The sequence below is a fragment of the Cavia porcellus genome, unplaced genomic scaffold (assembly GCF_034190915.1).
Source record: "Cavia porcellus strain 051 isolate PalLab524CR breed Dunkin Hartley unplaced genomic scaffold, mCavPor4.1 scaffold_13, whole genome shotgun sequence".
Lineage (NCBI taxonomy): Eukaryota > Metazoa > Chordata > Mammalia > Rodentia > Caviidae > Cavia > Cavia porcellus.
In genome coordinates, this window is record NW_026947496.1 from 8,461,739 (window position 1) to 8,480,909 (window position 19,171).

The following is a 19,171-nucleotide window of genomic DNA, read 5'->3' on the forward strand; positions in this document are numbered from 1 at the left end:
TCTGCACAGAGGCAGCCTGCATCTGGCTTTCACTGTCTGAATGCCACCTGGCAGGCAGGCTCCAGGGCTGGGAGACTGTGTCTTTGTCCCTCACTGGTGGAAGCTTGACTAGCTCCCAGATCTCCACGGTGATGACCCCACCCAGTTTGTCTGAGGACAAGGAGTGAGGCTGACACTGGGTGGGGACTATCCCCCATTCTTCTGTATGACAGTGCAGGTCACACTCTTGTGACAGGATCTCCAGGAAAGACGTCACTGTGCCTTCCTGAGGGATGGCCTGAGGGATGTCACTAAGTTCCACTAAAGGGATCGGATTGCTGCTGCTGCCCTCATAATGTACTAGGCCCCACAGGCACAGGCATTTTACCTTTACTTCAGTCTGTATAGTTCTGTATTGATGGAGAAGCCCTGAATCCCGAGCTGGTTCATTGTAATCACCTGCAAGCGGGGCAGGGGCAGCTGGTCTTCTCCTGCTGTTCCCGGGTTAGCACTGGAGCCCCTGTCATGTGAGGCCCCTTTTTACGGTACCTTGGGCTCTTAATGTCATGGGAATTGTCGCATGTCATGAGAATCTGTCATAAAAGAGAGAGTTTGTGTTGCATTTCCAAGTCTACTTTATTGAATAATTTACTCATTAACAAAGGATAGATAAGGTCCATGTTTGTTTAATATAATACATATATATGACTCCCGAAGTACACCTTTAGAAGGCCAAGAGATATAGCAGAACATACCCACATTTAGAAATAAAAATATACATGATATATGCAGTCGCCACTTATGAATCCACTTTAAATTCTTATCTACATGGATAGGCTTCTTCAGAAAGACTTGCTGACCAGCTGCGATGCTGCCTACACGTCCACATCCAGCTCCTGAACTCACAGGGCTGAAGTGTTCTGAAAGGGCAGGAGGGACTGAGCTATAAATAAGCCTTCATGGAAGGTGCAGCTGCCCAGATAAAGACTACACGCTGGAAACACACCCCACTGAAGCAGAGCAAGGACACACACTGGCACTTCCGAGGAAGTGCAGACTTCAGGCTATGCGAGGAAGCAATCTAGATGCAGGAGCCCAACACTGAATGCGTTCAGCATCAGTTTTCCTTTAGGATACAAAGTGACTTGCCTTTCACACATAAATTTCCAATCTCAAAAGACATCAGTAAACTGGGCATGGGTGGCAAATAGGTAATCCTAGCTGCTCTCGAGGCTGAGACAGGAGGACTGCATGGTAGAGGCCAGCATACACAATTCAGCAAGACCTTACCTCAAAATACAAAGGGCTGGGGATGTATGGGATGCAGCTCTGTGCTGAGTGCTTGCCCTAGGGAAGGAGGGACAGAGAGAAAGGAAAGCCTTGGGGGCAGGCATGGGCTGTGGTTTAGTGGTAATTTAGCATTGTGAGACTCGAGGTTCAACAAAAAATAAACTGAAGGCCTGGGAAGAGTTGTCACAACGGGGAAGATGGATTTGATTTGCATGTAAGAAAATTTTTAAAAAATTAAAGAGCAAATGCAGGAGCCTTGGAGATGCTGGGACGGGAGCCTCCACTGGTGGTGGAGTGGCTGGGGGCACAGAGCCGCAGCCTGCCAGGAGCCTGCTCTTCCTGGGCCTCACACTTCCACCATGGCTTCTCCAAGAGAGCTGGTGCACAGCCCAAACTACACAAGCAGAGATACGTGCGCTGCCACGCCGTGCCAAGTGGCAGGGGCAGGGGCAGCCGTGGGGACAGAAGAAAAAAAGTACTGAAACACAGAGCAGGATTCTCATTTCCTACTCTAAAATCTGTAGTTTGATTCTACAATGAGAAAAAAAGTGCTACACTGGTTCTCATGAGATGAAAGTGGAAGCAGCCACGCACCTTTCAAACACACACAGCGCTTTCCAGCTTTCCACGCAGCAGCGCACCGATTTACATGTCTGAGGACAGAAAGCAAAGCCATGGAGCTCACCGGACATGTGTGGTACCCACTTTCCAACCTGGAAATCTTTGTCCCAAGTTAGATCAGATGATGACCACTTTCCTAGTTTTTTAAGTAACAGATAAGCTTTTGCCCTGTGATCTTTAACATCAGCAGATACTAGTAAGTACTGGTGTCTCCCAAACTATAAATGTGGGTATTTTTCTTAATGATGGGCAGGATTGCTTCTCCCCCACAGTGGAAGTGCCACATCAGAGCTTAATTTTCTCCATTTGGCAAGGAAATGGGAACTTCCTAGTGAGCGTAAGTGAAGCCCTACTGTCCCTTAAGAGGGTGGAGAAGAGCTGGGCTGCTGGCACAAGCCTGTAATCCCAGCACTCAGGAGGTTGAGGCAGGAGAATTGTTGCAAACTCAAAACCAGCCTGGGCTACAAAGTGAGCTCATGATCAATCTAAACTGCATAGTGAGATCCTGTCTCAAAAAGACAAAAAATAAAAAAGAGGGTAGAGGTGAAATCTGGGCCCTCAGATTCTGATGACCTTTTGGAAAAATCGATCCCAATAGCTTAGTCTAGCCAAACTCACTTCTCTGAGCCCATGCTCTGCTTTGATTACCTAGCATCCTGCTGGCACGGGAATACCATCCCACGTACCTGTGGGACTTTAGCTAAAAATGGAGTCCCTTCTCCTTTTTCAAATATTCAGTCTCTTTTCTGAATCCCAAGACATAAGAAAGTCACATCCACTAACTACGGGGGCATCAGTAAATTCATTTGGCAAAAAAAATCATAGCTCCCCGAGCTGCCCCTTCCATGCTTGGCAGGATAAGGGCAATTTCTCTGCCTCTGGGAATTAGAATGAGGCTGCACTCGGGCTACCCATCCTGCAAAAGACCTGCTGGATGCGGGAGAGAATCTGAGCCAGGGCCAGACCGAGCCTTTGCACCTGGAGCTCCAGCCAGACCTCCGCATCCACTGGACTGAGTATCAGCTCCCTGTGGTCCAGGAGCATCAACACATGCACTGCCTTGGATTTTTCCTGACTCAACGAACAGCATCAGCTAAACCCAGACCAGTAATAGAACTCTTCAGTCACGCATTGTTCTATGAGAGCGGAGGCTGGAGACAAGCGAGTCGTAGATAGGTAGACCCAGCAGGACTGTGAAGTCAGCCTGCAGCCCTCATGACATTATCCGCCTGTCACTCTCTGCTTCCCCTTGCTCAGGAGAGGAATTATGTCTGTGGGCGCACCTTAAGGACTGGCGAGCTCGGGTGGGAGAGAAGGGAGGAGCGTTCCTCTCCCTTCCTGACACAGCCACCAAGTAACTCTCACTACATGTCCTTCGCTGCTGTCGCAACAACCTCGCCTGGACAACACGCTGGGCTACACGGTAGGGAGCTGGTGCAGCCTATTTCAACACAACAGCATTAGTTCTTTGGTCTGTTTGGTTTTTACTCAGAGCTATATCTCCAGCTCTTTTTAAAAATTTTTTCATCTTAAGACAGGGTCTTGCTAAATTGCTAATGGCTCAGGCAGGGCCCAAGCATGTGACTGTCTTGTCTCAGCTTCCCAGACTGCTGGGATCACAGCCATTGGCCACCACATCCTGCTACCAGGCAGGATATGGAACTGGAGACTGCAGGGAGGTCCCAGGGCTTTGGGGCGAGTGTGGTGCTGAGTGTGACGACGCCTGGGCAGCTCTGGCTCATTCCTTCTTCGTAAGGAAACTGTACACGTTTGATCTTTCAGCTCTGCTCCTCGCTGTACCCCAAATGCCACCCGCAATAGCACTCACGACCCTTATAAATGACCGTCAGGAAATGGCTGGAGAGTTTAGGAATAAGAAGCTTCCAACTGGGAATCACTGTCGTGCTCAAAGAGCACGCAAGAGGCAGAGGGTCCTTCACCTTTGGCGTCTGGCTGCTGTTTCTTCTTTGCAGACCTCTGAGGAGGCACAGGAGACTGCATAGGTATGAAGATTGGTCTTCGTATGGGTTACGAATGGCCCATGGGACAGGAACAGGAAGCACGTCATGCGAAAGCAGGACTAATCTGAAAGCAGAACCAGCTACTCGGAAGAAACTGATGTGCTTGGGGGAAGATTCCAGAATAAATGAAAGAGACAATGGCTCAGGCCTTTTGCTTCTGCATTCAAAGAAGGCGTCCAGCAAGCAAATTATTTACCCACTGACTTCACCTGATTCCAGGCCAACCAAGAAGTGTCCAAGGGTGTGCCAAACAGAGAATTTTCCGAAAGATACGATCACCCCTTGGAGAGACACAATTTAATGAGTGGAAGCCACTTTCTGCCTCTAAATGAAGCCTCCAGGTTCTTAAATCTCAAATAAATCTCAACTCTGATTGCTCGGGTAATCTGAGAAATAGCAGGCATAACATACCCCTGCCCCAGTGACTAACATCCAAAACTTAAAAAAATAATAAAATAAAAATAACTCAAGGAGGCAGGAAACATCTCCCCACTGTGCGGTGTGTAGGATGGGGTCTGCCTGCACCCCGGGGACCCGCACAGGTGTCCTGGCTGAGGGAGGCAGCGGTGTCCCAGTTCAAGTTCAAGGGCTCCTCTGCTGTGGCCAGCTGCCACTCATCTGAGGGTCAAGTCATCCGAACTGCTGATTTTTCCAAAAGTCTTCTCAAAGCAGCAGCAACCACAGCAGTTTTCCTGCAAAGCAAACAAAATGTGAATCTTGTTAATTCAGCAGGACTTTTAAAATTGTAATTAGTTGGTTGTGCCCTTTAGGAAAACCACAGATGACATTTTTTCATAATGTATGTGTGTACGGAGCAGTGTGTGTGGGGGGGTGTTCTTGACAGATTCAACTGCTAACCATCATCACTGGGATTTTCTTTTTCTTTTTAGTTTATGGGAGATATTTTAGCACTGCTTGCTATAGCGAGGGACAAGGCCTCTTTGTTTCATCTAAAGCTTGGCTTCTGAGTGTTACCACAGCTCATGGTCAGCTGGATCCCAGCATCAAAGTGAGAATTTGGGCCTCACAGCGAATCTAGCCTTCTCTCAGGGCCCGGGGGGCTGGCGGTGGGACCCTCGCAGATGCCAGGATCCACAGGTGCTCGCATCCCTTCTATAAAACGGCACAGTGTTGCAAAGACGCCACCTCGCTCGTCCCATACACTTTAAACCATCCCTAGAGTTCTTACCACACCTGATACAATATAGACACTATGCACACAGTCATTCTTCTGTTTAGTTAGGGGATGATGACAAGAAAAAAAGTCTGCGCAGATTTAGCGCAGATGCAATTTTTTATCTAAATATTTCCAATCTGCAGTTGGCTGGATCTGAAGCTAGGAACCCGCGGGCACACAGGGCTGATTGTATTTCCATTGCTTTGTGACCACCGTGACCGGGGCCACTCTGCTTCCACCCTAAATCATTCCTATGAAGGTGTGTCCTGAAGGCAGGTCTCAGGGGCTGGCAAAAGTCGCAGGAGGGAGAAATGAACGCCAGGTTGATTTTTGTAGAGTTCCCTTGACGCATCAAGAAACCACTAACAAATTGAAGGGGATTTATATGCCTTCATTTACATTGTAGATTATGCCTTGTTCCTGGGCTCTGGAAAGCTGTCTTTTTCCACAGGAATAATCTTCAACCACCAGATTCTTAAAATCAATATTATCTCAAATTTGGTTTCACTCATAATAGATCTTGCCCAAAAAACCTCATCTCACCCTGGCAAGGATACTACTGTGAGGAATAATGTTGGGTTTTTTTTTTTTTAACTTCTCAAATAAATTTGCTCCAAGCAGCAATATTTTAAGTTTAAATTTTAATTAAAAATTAAACAATAGAGATTTGGGGGTGTAGCTCAGGGGCAGCCCAGCATGCATGTGTATGTGTGTATGGAGTTCCATCCCCAGCACCTCAAAAAGAATTAAAGAGAAAGATTGTAAACTATGGGGCATCTGGGTCCGTGAGGATTCCTCCTTGGCTGGCATACAGACTCAGGGGAATTTCTGTGACCCCACCACAGGAGAACCTGGAAGAGCAAGGCAAGTGGCCAGTGTGACACTAAGGGGCAAACCTGAGTGCAGAGGGGTCCCACCCTGCGATTCCCAAAAGGGTCTCATCTGGCGGCACCAGGACACCCATGCCAACACTTCAGTCTTGCACTCTGCGAAACAGTCAGGACTTGGACTGCTTCTCTCCCACTGTGCTGAGTCCAGAGTGTCGGGGTTGGTGTAGACGGACTCTACCTCCTCCAACCACCATTTCCTCCCCATGCTCTCCCTGCCAGGGCCTGGCGACAGGCCCACCTTGGAATGTAACCCCTGTCACCCGGCGAATGCATTCCCACCAGGCCTCAGAAGCGACTCCAGCATTTCTGGTGGGAAGGTGGTTTGTGGCAAACCATCGGGGTTTGTGGTGGCTGGGGACAAAACTGCTTCTGGGGGAGAGCGTGAGGGAAGGGAGAGAATGAGAGCAGACAGGGTCCCGGTCACACTGGGCCATGGGCACTCGTGATTCCATGAAGGAATCCTTGATTGCCGTAACCCACACCGAGGGCACCAGGGTCCTTGGTACGGGATGACCTCCTCTGCTTCCCAGAACTGTGTCACCTTTGTTACTGCTAATGTGCAAGAATGGTCCTTATAAATACAAATCACCAGCTTCCCATTGACTGTTCTCACAAGAATGCACACAGCCAAACAGATGAAGACCTCCCTCCAGCCCAGAAACATGGAGATAAGAATACAGGATTCAGTCCAGTGGCAGACAAGGGTAGCTCAGCCATAGAGCACTTGCATAGTGCATACAAAATGTTCTAGGTTCAATCCCCAGAACTGCAAAAGGTGGGGCAGGTGGGGAATTAAGGCCAGTGGGGAGCAAGAATACAGATTTGTGCATCATAAACCCTATGCAACTATTAAAATTCAGCTGCAAAAATGGCTACCAACTTACTGCCCAAGACAGGGAGCTGGAGGGTTGATGGCTCCCTTATGAGGACATAAACATTGGGTTTCTAAGTCCTTCTTCATTTGTGTACTGCTAATTCTATAATCTTAACCGTTAGGGTGTAGTTTAAGCTATATTGTTGACATGAAAGAGAAAGTATTCACATGTAAAACTATCCTTTAGTAATTCCAACAAAACCCCAAGACAGGCATGGAACATACCATCTAAATTTGTATGCAGTGATTTTCCTGGGAGTCAGAAAGCTGGGCTAAGGTCAGAGGCAGCTTAAAGGGGAAAAACAAAATCTGGCTTTAGCTTCCAAGGCAACAGAGAGATGCATGCTCTACCATTTCCTGGCTGAATGGCTTTCGGTGAGATATTTAGGGTCTGAGTCCTGAGACTTGGTTTCCTCATCTATCTATATACAAGGACTTTGGAGACAGTTTCTGTCAGAAACTGGAGCTTCTGGTGCTAATTATTCGGTATAACTGGCCCTGGCCATGTTCCACCTTCCAAGCCCTGGCCTTGAGTTGGCTTCCATGATCTTTCTAGGACCATGCAAGGAGCTCAGGCGGTAAGACCACCCCATCCCACACGGGAGGGATCCAAGCTCCCTCCACTAGGACCTGGCAAAGCCACTGTGCAAACACTGCCACCTGAATTTGGGGATCCCACATGCCCTGCTTACCTCACATCCCTGCAGAGACCACTCAAAGTCCTTCTCATTTCTCTTGCTGGACAGTGGCTCTCACTTCTCTTCAGGAAACCACCCACCACTGGGAGCACATTTTCAAGGTGGTTTGAATCTGTGACCTCCCAGATCATAATCCTAATTATCCCCCCACCCAACTTTCTTTCCTTTCAGTAAAAAAGAAAAAGATTGGGTACTAACCTTTCAAAAGGGCCTCTTCCTTGGACTATTTGGTCATTAGCGTATGAGCATTGGAGCTGCAGTTCTAGCAGGACAGGAGACATTTGGGGAAGGATCAGAACTGTTATCATCAGTTGTTGACTTTAGAACACAAGAGTCAGTAATTTACTTCTTAGTAAAAATGCTCGGGGAGAGTCTTGAAGCCTAAACTGCTGACCTGCCAGCAGTCACACCTCCGCCCGCCCAGCTCAGCTGCAGCGTATCCCCCCCACCCCGCCAGCACCCCAGCATCGCTTCCCCTCTTCCTCCTTTAGTGCCAGGGCCAACACACGTGGGCCCCAGTCACACTTTAATTTTTAGTTGTGTGTCTTATCCAAGCACAAGATTCGTGACAGTCGGGCTGCAGGGACTGCAAACACGAATCAAACCCAGGGGTGACTTCTTCCAAAAGCATTCAAATGCAGTAGTAGACAAAGTAAATGCCTCCAGGGGAAGAAAAGAAAGGAAAGCAAGAGAAAAGCAAAGACAAGACAAGAAATATTCGGGTTAGGGGCTGAGAAAAGCCATCAGAGAGAGAGAGAAAGAGAGGCGGCCTTTAACACCGGCCTTGACTAGCAGGATCTGGGTAAGAGCTGTTGCTGACAGGAGGTGGACTGTAGTTGGGGACATAAAAAGGCTGGGACCACGGCCTATCACACTGAGCCCCAGAGAGAAGACAGGGCACTTCAGGATCACAGTGCTGAGGCAGGGAAAGTGCTTTAATACAATGCCCATGCTCACGTGGTTCAGAACACACCAGCCAATGAAGATACATGAATAAAAATGTATCAAATACTTTAAAAGTAGAATTTAGATCAAATGGTAACCCTGCTGGATGAGATGGAAATTTTCAGCATAAAAGTAAATTCTTATTTTGGATAACATATAAGAACAAAGATTACTCCAAAAAGAAATCTTCTGGAAAAACTTAGTCTCCATGTAGGCTGAGCATCCCTAATCCAAAACTCTGAAAATTTGAAATACTCCCAAATCGGAGACTTTTGGAGAGGCAACATGACCCCAGAAGTGGAGAAAGCTCCGTGCCTGATGTCATGTGACAAGTGATAGTCTAAAAGTATATTTACAAAAAATATTGCTTAAAATTACCTTCAGGTCATGTGTATTAGGTGGATGTAAAATATACATAGACTTCATCCTGAGATGTGCATTCTACCCTGCAGGTGTCTCATTGTAGAATGGCAAATGTTTCAGAATCAGAAAAAAACCCTCACAATCTGAAACACTTCTGGCCCCACACATTTTGGATAGGGGATAGTCAACCAATTTTTCAATGAAAAATAAAATACATTTTTGGAATACTGGTTTTCAGTAGTGCCAAATATATACAACACAAGAAATTTCTAGAAAGATGATTCAGGCTCCTTTCACACACTAAAATAATTGGGTGGCAACAGTCTGCCCCAAACTCCAGAATTTACCCCCTCCTCCATCTTCTCATCTACCTAATGGGCACACTAATCATGCCTGCATTATAGGCGTTAATTTTTATAAAGCAGTTTGGGCAGTGATTGTCATAATGTCACATGATGATGACTTCAATAACTAAACTTATAGAAGAGAATTTGTTTTTTTTAATTGCCAGCATTATTGAAATATTTATTCATCTCAGGTACCAGCATTTGGGTGGAGTAACCAAAAGGTGATTTTTGTTGTTACATGTTTAAAAAGTATTTTAAGCTCTCTTTAGGCTGTGCAATGTCATTAATTTTCTGCTGTGGTTTCTATATTGTCCTGCCACGTCAAAATGTATCTGGACACCAATAAGCTTGGATAAAAATATGTTGGTGGAAAATGGGCTCAAAATAAGTCGGTTACCCTAATAAGCAGTTTATGCAGGCTGAATGAGGAACTGGCTAGGTAATATGTCTATTTTTACTTGGCATCCATGCCAATTATCAAGGAAAGGTATATTCAGACACAAATAAAACTCGGTCCTGATGCTGAATTTAGAGTTAATTTCAATAAAAACTGGATGTGGAAAAACTGAGTACCTGAAGCACAGCCATTCCAAGGCTTGTTGGTCAGGGGGAAAGTTCCATTCCAAACCCCAGGGAGCAGGGAGATGAGGAGAAAAAGTAGAAGAAATCAAACTGTGTTGAGCACACACATGTGAGGCTGCAGTGACTGCAGCCCTGTGAGTCCGAAGGCACGGATGTCTCACTGCGTTTCTGTGCATCCTGCCCTGCTAACCATCCTAAATGTTGACAACAGTTACTTAAATGTCATGAATCTGTATCATCTGTATCTGTATCATCTGTATCTGTATCTGTATCTGTATCTGTATCTGTATCTGTATCTGTATCTGTGTTATTTCTAGAATCCACAATTATTTGGATGAAAACAACCTAAGAGAGACAGAGAAGTCAGTTAGGAAGTTCCTGTGACAATTCAGGGGACAGACATCCCAGGTCAAGACAACCGTGGCTATGGAGAGAACTGAGCAAATTCCGGAGGTACTGATGCATAGGACAGGGCATAAATTAAATACAGGATGAGGGAAAGAGGGAGAAGGCAGAAATAAAAGGTGTATCGATGCCACTGAGTGGCATCTTCCACCAAGAGAACAGTAAAGGAGGAGGTAGGACGTGGGTTTGGGTTAGGGCTGAGAAGACTTAAGAGGAAACACAGAGTGCACAAGTATGAGCACGTAACTCAGAAAAACATTCTGCACCAGAGAGGCTCCTGAGGGAATTGTGAAATAAACATGTTTGCTATTGGAGTAGAAGGAGATGTCACTGTTAGAGGTAAGCACAGATGTGGCGCCATTGTTCTCAACAAATATTTCAGTCTTCCAGCTGCTAGGTCTCCTTCACATGCGCTTCTATGGACCAAATTGAGCACTAAAGATTGGCGGTGTGTGTCTGTGATTCCAGCTGACTGGGAAGCAGAAACGAGAGAATCACCAGTTCAAGGCCAACTCGAGCAGCTTAGCAAGACCTTGCCTCGAAAGAAAAATTTTTAACAAGGGCTCAGGATGCAGTTCAGTGGCAGAGCTCTTGCCAAGCAAGCATGGCCCCTAAATTCAATTCCAGGCACACACACAAAAAAGATTTGGTGCCAGAACAGACTAACTCAGGTAAGCAGGGAATTTAGGATTCTGCATTCTGCTTTATGAAACATTTCTCATCAACGTCTTGCTCACACTGTATTTTTGTATACACATAGCAGCCTGTGTGTGGGGATGGGTGTGTAATGTGCCCAGTATTATGATGTAGTAATGGGTACAAAGATTTAATAGGTACTTGTGCTAAAAATAACATTCTACCAAACATATGTAAACAATGTAATCAGTATTGTGTTTTAAGCACAAACTGCTCAGTAAAATATTTTAGCAATAACATTAGCACAAGACTTCAGGCTGTAAGGAAAAGGATCAGAAGGCACCTCATGGAAGGTTAGGGTGAATGTGACTTCTGATCTTCAAAAGACAGGCAGACAGAAGAAGAGAAAGAAAAACAGAGAAGCTTTGCTCACCTGTGCACTGAGTCTGGCGTGGAGCTTGTGGTCTGACAACCAGGGGTGCTTGAGAGCTTCACTGGCACTTATTCTCCAACTAAAGGGAAATTCAGAGGTTTATTAGTAGGAACACACCCAGTGAAGCCTGAAGCTACAACTCATCTTTGGTCTAGCCTGCACCTCTGGTAGACCAGATGGCCAAATGCCTAATCCTTAGTAAACTCTGCCTTTCCCAGAGTTGTGTGTTATGGATGACAGTATAGGTTATCAACAGATCCAATCAAGATAACAACATCCATGAGACAAGCAAAACAAATGATCAAAATTCTTGTTAATAATGTAACATCTACTCCAAATACTATATATGAAGCCTTTCTTATGACACAAAATTGAGGCTCCTGAATTGAACTCCTAACAGACAGTACAAGAGTAAATTCCTATTGTCATAAGAACAAAATGCTACATCAAACAGATTCTTGATGATTACAAAAGCAATTTATGCATTAAATCTTTTGAATATGTATTACTAACTTTTTTTTTTTGTCTTTTTTTGTTTTTATCGGTACCAGGGATTGAACTCACGACTGCCTGCTTGCAAGGCAGGCGCTTATGCCGCTGAGCTAAATCCCCAGCCCCTAAAGTTTCAAAGAGTTTACAGTAGGGAGACAGAGTTAATGTCATCAAGAGAGAATGCATTCAATTCCTTTGTAAAGACATCACATTCTTTTGGAGCTAAGAATAGTTTATACATTTGAGAAGGTTATATAGAGAAGGAAATTAAAGATTGTATTATATTCTGCTTCTATGCCTTATAAACTTGCTGTGCTAACATCTATCATACTCTGATAAACAGTCAAAATAAAAACTGAGTGCAACAATCTGAAATCTGTTTCTGGACAGAAACAAGTAACTTTCAGTAGCCAGGAAGCTTCAGTTTGTAAAACTGCTTCAATATGATTGCTTCATTAGATATCAAACATTTAAGACTCAAAGAGGAGGGACATTGTACTTTCAGGGTCTGTGTTGATATGATGATCACCATTACAGGGCTCTAAACAGGCAGCAGTTACTAAAAACAAACAAACAAACATTCCACCAACCTCAGATGGAAATACAACCCTGATTAGTAACATGAATCTCCAGGACTGGATTCCCAGAGCATTCCACTAGCTGACCGTGCCAAAAATATGTCTGTTACTACTCTAGAGTCAAGGTTTTAAAGTCCAGCCACAGCAAGGGTAAGTGTGCTGCACTCATTGTTAGACTCTGAATAACGTTTAGGGTGGGGTTTTTTTGTACTCTTGAAATTTATTCTATGCTAGTGATATTTGGCTTTGCCTTAGCTTCATGCAAATACTGCAGACTAAGCCAGGTGCCCAGTGTTGCTCCTTAGATATCATTGTAGGAGTGGGCAGGGTCCAGCCATGTGCTATCATGGCTCTCAGACTCAGCTGCATATCAGTGAAGTCGGGGTTATTTTTTCCACATACTACAGATTTATGCAGAAGTGAAATAACACACAAAAGCTCGTATAATATATATGGCACTAGAGCTGGGTGGAGTGGAGACAAACCAAGCCTCAGTCGTGTTTCCGACTTGCACAGGCATCTTAGATGACCTGACGAGGATGGATTCTAATGGCCCTGGTGGTTCTTATGCTGCTGCCACAGCACTGGGTGAACCTGAGTTACCTTTTCTCTTTTATCAGGAGCTTGGAGATGAACTCCCTGGCCTCGTCTGAGATGTCCTGAAATTCTTCATCCTCTAAGTCCCACCTGCACGCCAGGATGTTGTTCAGCGTCTCTGCGTCATTATCACCCAGGAAAGGGGACAAACCACTAAGTCTACAAGACACAGGATCCAGAGTGAGTATTTTTAAAATCAGTCTTCAATGCTTTACAGGCAGGTTGCTTTCCAGTTCTGTCATTTAAAAGGAGAGGAGGAAATAACCTAACAAAGAAGCGTAATTTTATAACCTACTATTGCAACCAGGAAAATGCTTTCCTCCCCCATCCCGAGTCCTAATTAAACAACTGTGGCAGCAAAGGCTGCAGCTACACTGGGATACGAATCTCAAAAAATAGTACACATTCCTTGCTCAAGTGCTTTGCAGCTGGCAAGATGTTGTCACGTACTCAGAAGACAAATGCCAGGAATGTCACCTCTGAGGAGCAAGGCTAGCGTGAGTCATTTAGAAGATCAGTACAGGGCTGGGTTTTCTTTTCTCAGTTACTTTTAGGGCTTTAGGTGATGTCCTAGGAATCAAAGTGACCCGTGAAGAGGACATACATTCACTTTTTAAGATGATCCAGCAGAACCTAGAAAGCAATGAAGTATGGTATGGTCCCAGCAACCAAGTATGGTATAGTATTTTTTTTAAAGACCTAAATTAGGGCTTTTGTTCAAAATAGCCAAACCTCAAAGAATGGGCACAGACGGAAGACACATGAGTGAGAGAAATTAAAGCTGCTCACAGCATGTACGCAATGACCCCCACGCTCCACATGTCTGTAGGGAAGGAGACGAAATCATAGTTCACAACTTCTGGGGCAAGAAATTCAGGGGTTCCAAAGTTCACTTTCAGTTTCTCCCTGGGTTTGTATCTGGAATTGAGGAGACCAAGAAGAAGGAAAGAAAATGTCAATCAAAAATCGAAATTCACAAATGCTGCAAAGACAAGGCCTATGAGACAAGACAGCTTCAGCTACCCTGTGATTTTCAGCTAAACAGATTTTCAAGGAGCTCACATATTTGTGCCAATGTTGGGAACCTGCAGAGAAGTCCCATAGGTGTCAAGAGTTAAAATTTATAAATCCTTGACAACCTGGAACAGTTATAGAGAAACCAACTTTGAATAATCAGAGCATCTCAATGATAGCATATGACAAAAAGAAAGCCAGGTAGCCCCTGGCTATCTGTAGATGACTTGCACACTGTGCTACTGAGTAAACAGAATGCTGTGATGATTTTTAACCCCTCTTTGAGGCAGACAACCACACCAAACTGTGAATGTGTTCATGGAAACTCTTGCAACCCTTGGGAAGCTTCTAGAACCCTGCAGTCTCACAATAGCCCTTCTCCTTCACAATGGAACAAACATAGAAAACTAAGACAAAATCTTCAAATGCTAAATCAATGGCTTCTGACTTAATAAGTCTCCCACATTAGGTTTGTGATTTCTCACATTTTTATTACACGCATGTGGACGCTTCTAAATGCTAAAATCTCCAGTTCAGCAAGCTAAGATGGAACATGATTTTTGTTAAATTAATTCCAAATGAGGGCACGGAAACAAAGGATAGTTAAGTTAATCTTTGCAAAGAATGAGCACCAGTCATGTCCCCAACTTTGTTCCTACACCTATATCCAAACACACGTACCTTCTGGCCAATCCAAAATCAATAATTTTTATTTGTTTAGCATCCCGATTCACACACAGGATATTCTCAGGCTGCCAGGAGAAAGAGACACATTAGCAATGAAAACAACTCTGCTTCACTCAAATTGTTCTTGAACCACAACTAAAAATACAACAATGCTCAGGAAAAACACATCGGGCCTTTCACCAGGGGCTGGCTTTTCTGTGTGGGCATTTTCTCCTCTAATTATGTGGTAGATGAGGTTGCGAGTACCCTGCCAACCTTGCATTACCCGGCCTGTCCCTCACCATGGTTTTGCAGCCGACCATAATGCATGAGTTCAGGCAGAGGCCTCCTTGAGGAGCACGAGGCTGTTTCAGGACTTCATTCAATGGTAAAGGCCAGCTCAGACTTGACATTGTCCCCCCTAAAATTAAGTATGAATTCCCCTGTCTTGGAGGAATGTTTTTGCCAAAGATTTATGAGTTCCAAGAGAAATGGCCTGATTCACTTAAGCAACCACACTGAATGTGCAATATAGCATAAACATTCCCGACCTCTAGATTTTCCCTCTGTGCTAGGTTTACGGGAAAGTCACATGGTAAAAGCAGGCTTCTCTCGCTTATTCACGCCTCACCTTCAGAAACTCTAAGGCTTTGCTGAGTTGGTCTCAATGCCTCCAGCCCTTGCTGCAGTGTTCTCTTGCAATTAGACTCTGCTAAGACCTTTCCTTGCTAATCTGACAACCACGGGGTGAAATGGTAGCACCAAATTCAGTGTCCCAAGAATGTCTCCCCAGTATACCGACTTTTGGGGGGAAGAGAAGTATTGAGATCTTAGAAAAATAAAGGGCTTGATTTAAAATCAGAGTCACCCATAAAAGAGGAAGTTTTCAATGAAGAGACAGAGCTCTCAAACTGTAGTTCCAGCTCCTCCCTCAGAGTCGGAGGCCTGAGCAAAGCTGCTGAAAACCTAGGATTCCATTTCCCCATCTTTTAGCTGGGAGCACAACTCCCCCGTCTCCTATCTGAGTGGGAAAGAGGGTCAAATAAGATTAGAAACTCAAGGGATATTTGTAAAAGAATGTAGCGTCTCTCTGTTGGTATCCAGTAGTCCATTTCACTAGATGAGATGCAATATCTTTGGAAATCAATCCTTTCCTAAATATATCTAAAACAGATGTCTATGAGTGAAAGCCATTTTATACATAAGTAGGTGCTGTGTAAGGCAGTGGTTTCATACTTAAATAACTAATTGATCATGTATAAAGCTGTCTAGTTTTCAGGGCATACCAGTGCATCCAAAAATTGTTTTGCAGAACGTAAAGAAATAGCTCTGAGGGCACTTCCAAAAGTTAATGTTATGATCAGGAAATCAAAGGATTTTCACTGAAGGAGATTTGTAGAACATAAAAAAATGTAAGGGCTGGGCTTTAAGCACCTGCCTGGCAAGTGTTGGGTCATGAGTTCGATTCCTGGTACCAAAAAAAAAAAAAAGATTTAAGTCATTCCTACTTAAAGACGAGGCACTCAGTGTGTTTAGCCCTTTTTCTTCCAAGGAGCTTCCTAAAAAGCTGGTCCTTAATGACCAATCCAGCTGTCATCTTTCTGACTATCTTTCCATACAAGCCATAAATAAAACAGCCCATAGCAATCCCCATCAATGTTAGGGAGCCACAGATAGAGTAACAGGGCTCATGATAGGAGCTCCTGGCTCCAGCTGCCAATCAAACCCCTTTGGAATATTCCAGTCCAGGAAAACAGGCACAGTCATACTCGGTTCATGGCCAAGGGCTTTGCTAATGACTTTCAACCTCTGACTCTGTCATTTTATATACCACTTCCCGCTCCCCTCCTCCTGCAAAACAGCAAATGGGAAAGGCAATGCACATAAATCAAGACAGTGAGGGAAGCCAAGTCGTAGGAAGAGAGGCCCATGGAAACCTATTTAAGGAGGCTAATTTATTCAGCTGCACAATCCCTGGTGACTCGAGATAGATGGTATGTTACACAGAATATATGCTTTATCTCACCATCATGCTGTGCAAATGGGGAAATGAGAAAATGATCAAACCACACAAGAAGATGCACTTCACGATGCTCAGCTCCAGTGTTAGATTTGGTCAGGGTTATGTGGACTCAGTCTTTCATTAGTTAGAACTAGAACTTGCAGTCCAATTGTTCTAGGGACTTCCAGCACAGGGGCGGGGTGGGGGATTGGCTTCACTCCTGTGCTTTTCCACCATCTCTAACATGGTACCCACTCCATCCTCCCTGCTGGGTGGCATCTGAGCCACACCCTCTGCCTGTCCTGCATTCTGTTCTCTATAGTTTGTCCTCTGTGGTTCAGCCAAGCCCATTAAAAAAAGCAGATTCCAAAGTTCAAGTCTTCCAGAAAACACTTCAGAAGAGTGCTGGGCATTCTTGGAGTTCTAGAAAACTTGACTACCACTAGGGAATTCTGAGTTAGCTAAAATCCTCCACCCGATACACTCTGATGAGAAGGCTGGGACAAGGATATTGTGGTGGTGATGGTGGTTTTAGTTCTAAACTTTTAGGGAAACCACTTCCTGTGTCAGTTCCTTCAACATGGTCAAGTTACAAGAATCTGAACAATAGCCTCTGAAGATGGATGTGCAAAACACAGCCTCTAAAAATGGTAGCAAAAGTTGAGAATGAGATACAAATTCAGATTTTGAGACAGGTGTGATGGCACATGCCTGTGATCCCAGCTGAGGCAGAAAGATTGTCATACGTTAGAGCCCAGCCTGGGCTACACAGCAAATTCAAGGCCAGCCTGAACTACATAGGGAGGCCCTGTCTCACAACAAACTAAGGAGAATAAAATGAAATAAAAACACAGATTTCACAGACATGGGGGAATGTGCCTGAACTCCCAGATACTTGGTAGGCAGAGGCAAGAGCCTCATGTGAACCTAGGAATTCAGGGTCAGTCAGGGCAACATAGCAACACATACCCCATTTTGGAAAATATCCAGATTTTTGTTAATCCCTAGACACAACAGTGACAGTGCACAATGCCTCTGCTGACATCTGTCATCCACTGACCAACATGGGAAGGGCGGGGGAAAACATGCGCTACCTTGAGGTCCAAGTGGAGGATGTACATCTGGTGCATGTGTTTTATGCCCTCGCAGATCTGCTTGATGAACAGGATGGTGTCGAGCTCCGTCAAGCTGCAGTTCTCATCAATGATGCGGTCGAACAGCTCCCCGCCTTCCACACTACAGAGGGAAGAGGGACGCACTCAGGCCCTACTCCCAGGCCAGTGCAGGCTTTCCTGTAGCCAGCTGATGCGTGCATTTCTCTGACTCTTCCAAAAGATGCAGGTGAGGTGCTTTCTGCGCCCTCTTGACTCCCTGGGGTGCCACACACACACCTTGGTTTCACAGAGGCAAAATCTCAGCCGCTGCAGCTCTGGGGTGAGTCTACATGTGTACCGCTCCCTAACACATGTCAAAGGCAAGGGGGTTCCAAAGACATGAAGAGGGGTTCGGTAAACCCCAGCAGCAGGGTTTCAACCCTTAATACTTTGGACTAACTGGAGAGACAAAGTGCTAGTGCTTCCTGTGACCCATGGATGCTTTATTAGGCAACATGCTTTACGGCACGATAAGCAAAACCGACATAGGAATGAGTGAGCTGAATTCCAACCAATTCTGTGCTAATCAGAGATCCTAGTTTTTTTTCTTGTGATCAAACTTAGGACCTCACACGTTGCTAGGAAAACACTCTGCTAGCAAGTTACATGCTCAGCCCAGAACTAGACATGCTCTAACCAGTCGTTAGGTTTTTACAAAGGCAATTCAAACCGAAGCCTGTTAGCCTCAGTCACCAAGGGTGTGATGTGAGTTTTGTATTAGTGATGGCAGCCACCCCTGCCCCACGCACAGTTTTCTCTCCAAGGTTTTAGTTATCCACAGGCGACTGTGTCAGTCTAGTACAATAACTTGGGGGGAGAGTCACATAATTTCATTATAGCATACTGTGATGATTGTTTTATTTTGTTATTAGTGACTAAGTAATAAGTGAAGCCTTACCATAGATATATAGAAAAAAGCTCAGTATATAAACGGGGATTGGTACTATCCCTGGGCATCGGGGGAGGGGGGGTCTTGGTACCTATTCCCTAAGGATAAAGGACATCCTTGTGCTGAAAATGAGAGATAGCTCAAAAACCACTTTACTCTCTGTGCCCCAGGATGAAATGTAAGCTCAGATCTTAGCAACACAGCCTAGATTCAAAGCCACCCTAAGATATTCCACCCTGTCACATCTCAACGGCGAATCCCATCAGGAGATGCACACTGAGAAGCCATTTTCTTCATGAACAGAAGCTTTCATGTGATTCACACACATCAGAACCAGAGGGGCAGCGTGCATGGTTCTGCTGGACACAGAGGGGACACGTACTACTCCATGACCAGGATGATGTCGTTCTTGGACTCGAAGGCATCATAGAGCTGAATGAGGTTCACGTGGTCCAGCTGGTTCATGACATTGATCTCGTTCTTCACCTCCTCCTGAGAAGGACAAAGTGTGTTAGTGT

General features: G+C 45.0%; 1 protein-coding gene and 1 long non-coding RNA gene across 7 annotated transcripts in view; one reads left to right on the forward strand and one right to left on the reverse strand.

The window, feature by feature from the left end:
* Positions 1–590: 590 nt before the first annotated feature.
* The window catches only part of Mylk4 (myosin light chain kinase family member 4), a 99,120-nt gene continuing 80,539 nt past the window's right edge, over positions 591–19,171 (reverse strand). For all 5 annotated transcript variants that reach the window (XM_063259791.1, XM_063259790.1, XM_013147642.3 and 2 more), the window contains 8 exons: positions 19,036–19,145; positions 17,705–17,846; positions 14,624–14,694; positions 13,718–13,846; positions 12,935–13,087; positions 11,262–11,340; positions 7,749–7,812; positions 591–4,603 (listed from right to left, as the gene is read on the reverse strand). In XM_063259791.1, the coding sequence (XP_063115861.1) occupies positions 7,774–7,812; positions 11,262–11,340; positions 12,935–13,087; positions 13,718–13,846; positions 14,624–14,694; positions 17,705–17,846; positions 19,036–19,145 (723 nt within the window). In that variant the 3' untranslated portion in view covers positions 591–4,603; positions 7,749–7,773. The remainder of the gene's footprint in view (positions 4,604–7,748; positions 7,813–11,261; positions 11,341–12,934; positions 13,088–13,717; positions 13,847–14,623; positions 14,695–17,704; positions 17,847–19,035; positions 19,146–19,171) is intronic.
* LOC134478459 (uncharacterized) lies at positions 12,308–19,042 on the forward strand. 2 transcript variants are annotated; one of them, XR_010051076.1, is made up of 4 exons: positions 12,308–12,481; positions 12,952–13,108; positions 17,760–17,951; positions 18,824–19,042. It is a non-coding gene; the product is annotated as an uncharacterized LOC134478459 (long non-coding RNA). The 2 variants fall into 2 exon arrangements; XR_010051077.1 differs by lacking the exon at positions 12,308–12,481 and adding an exon at positions 12,494–12,525.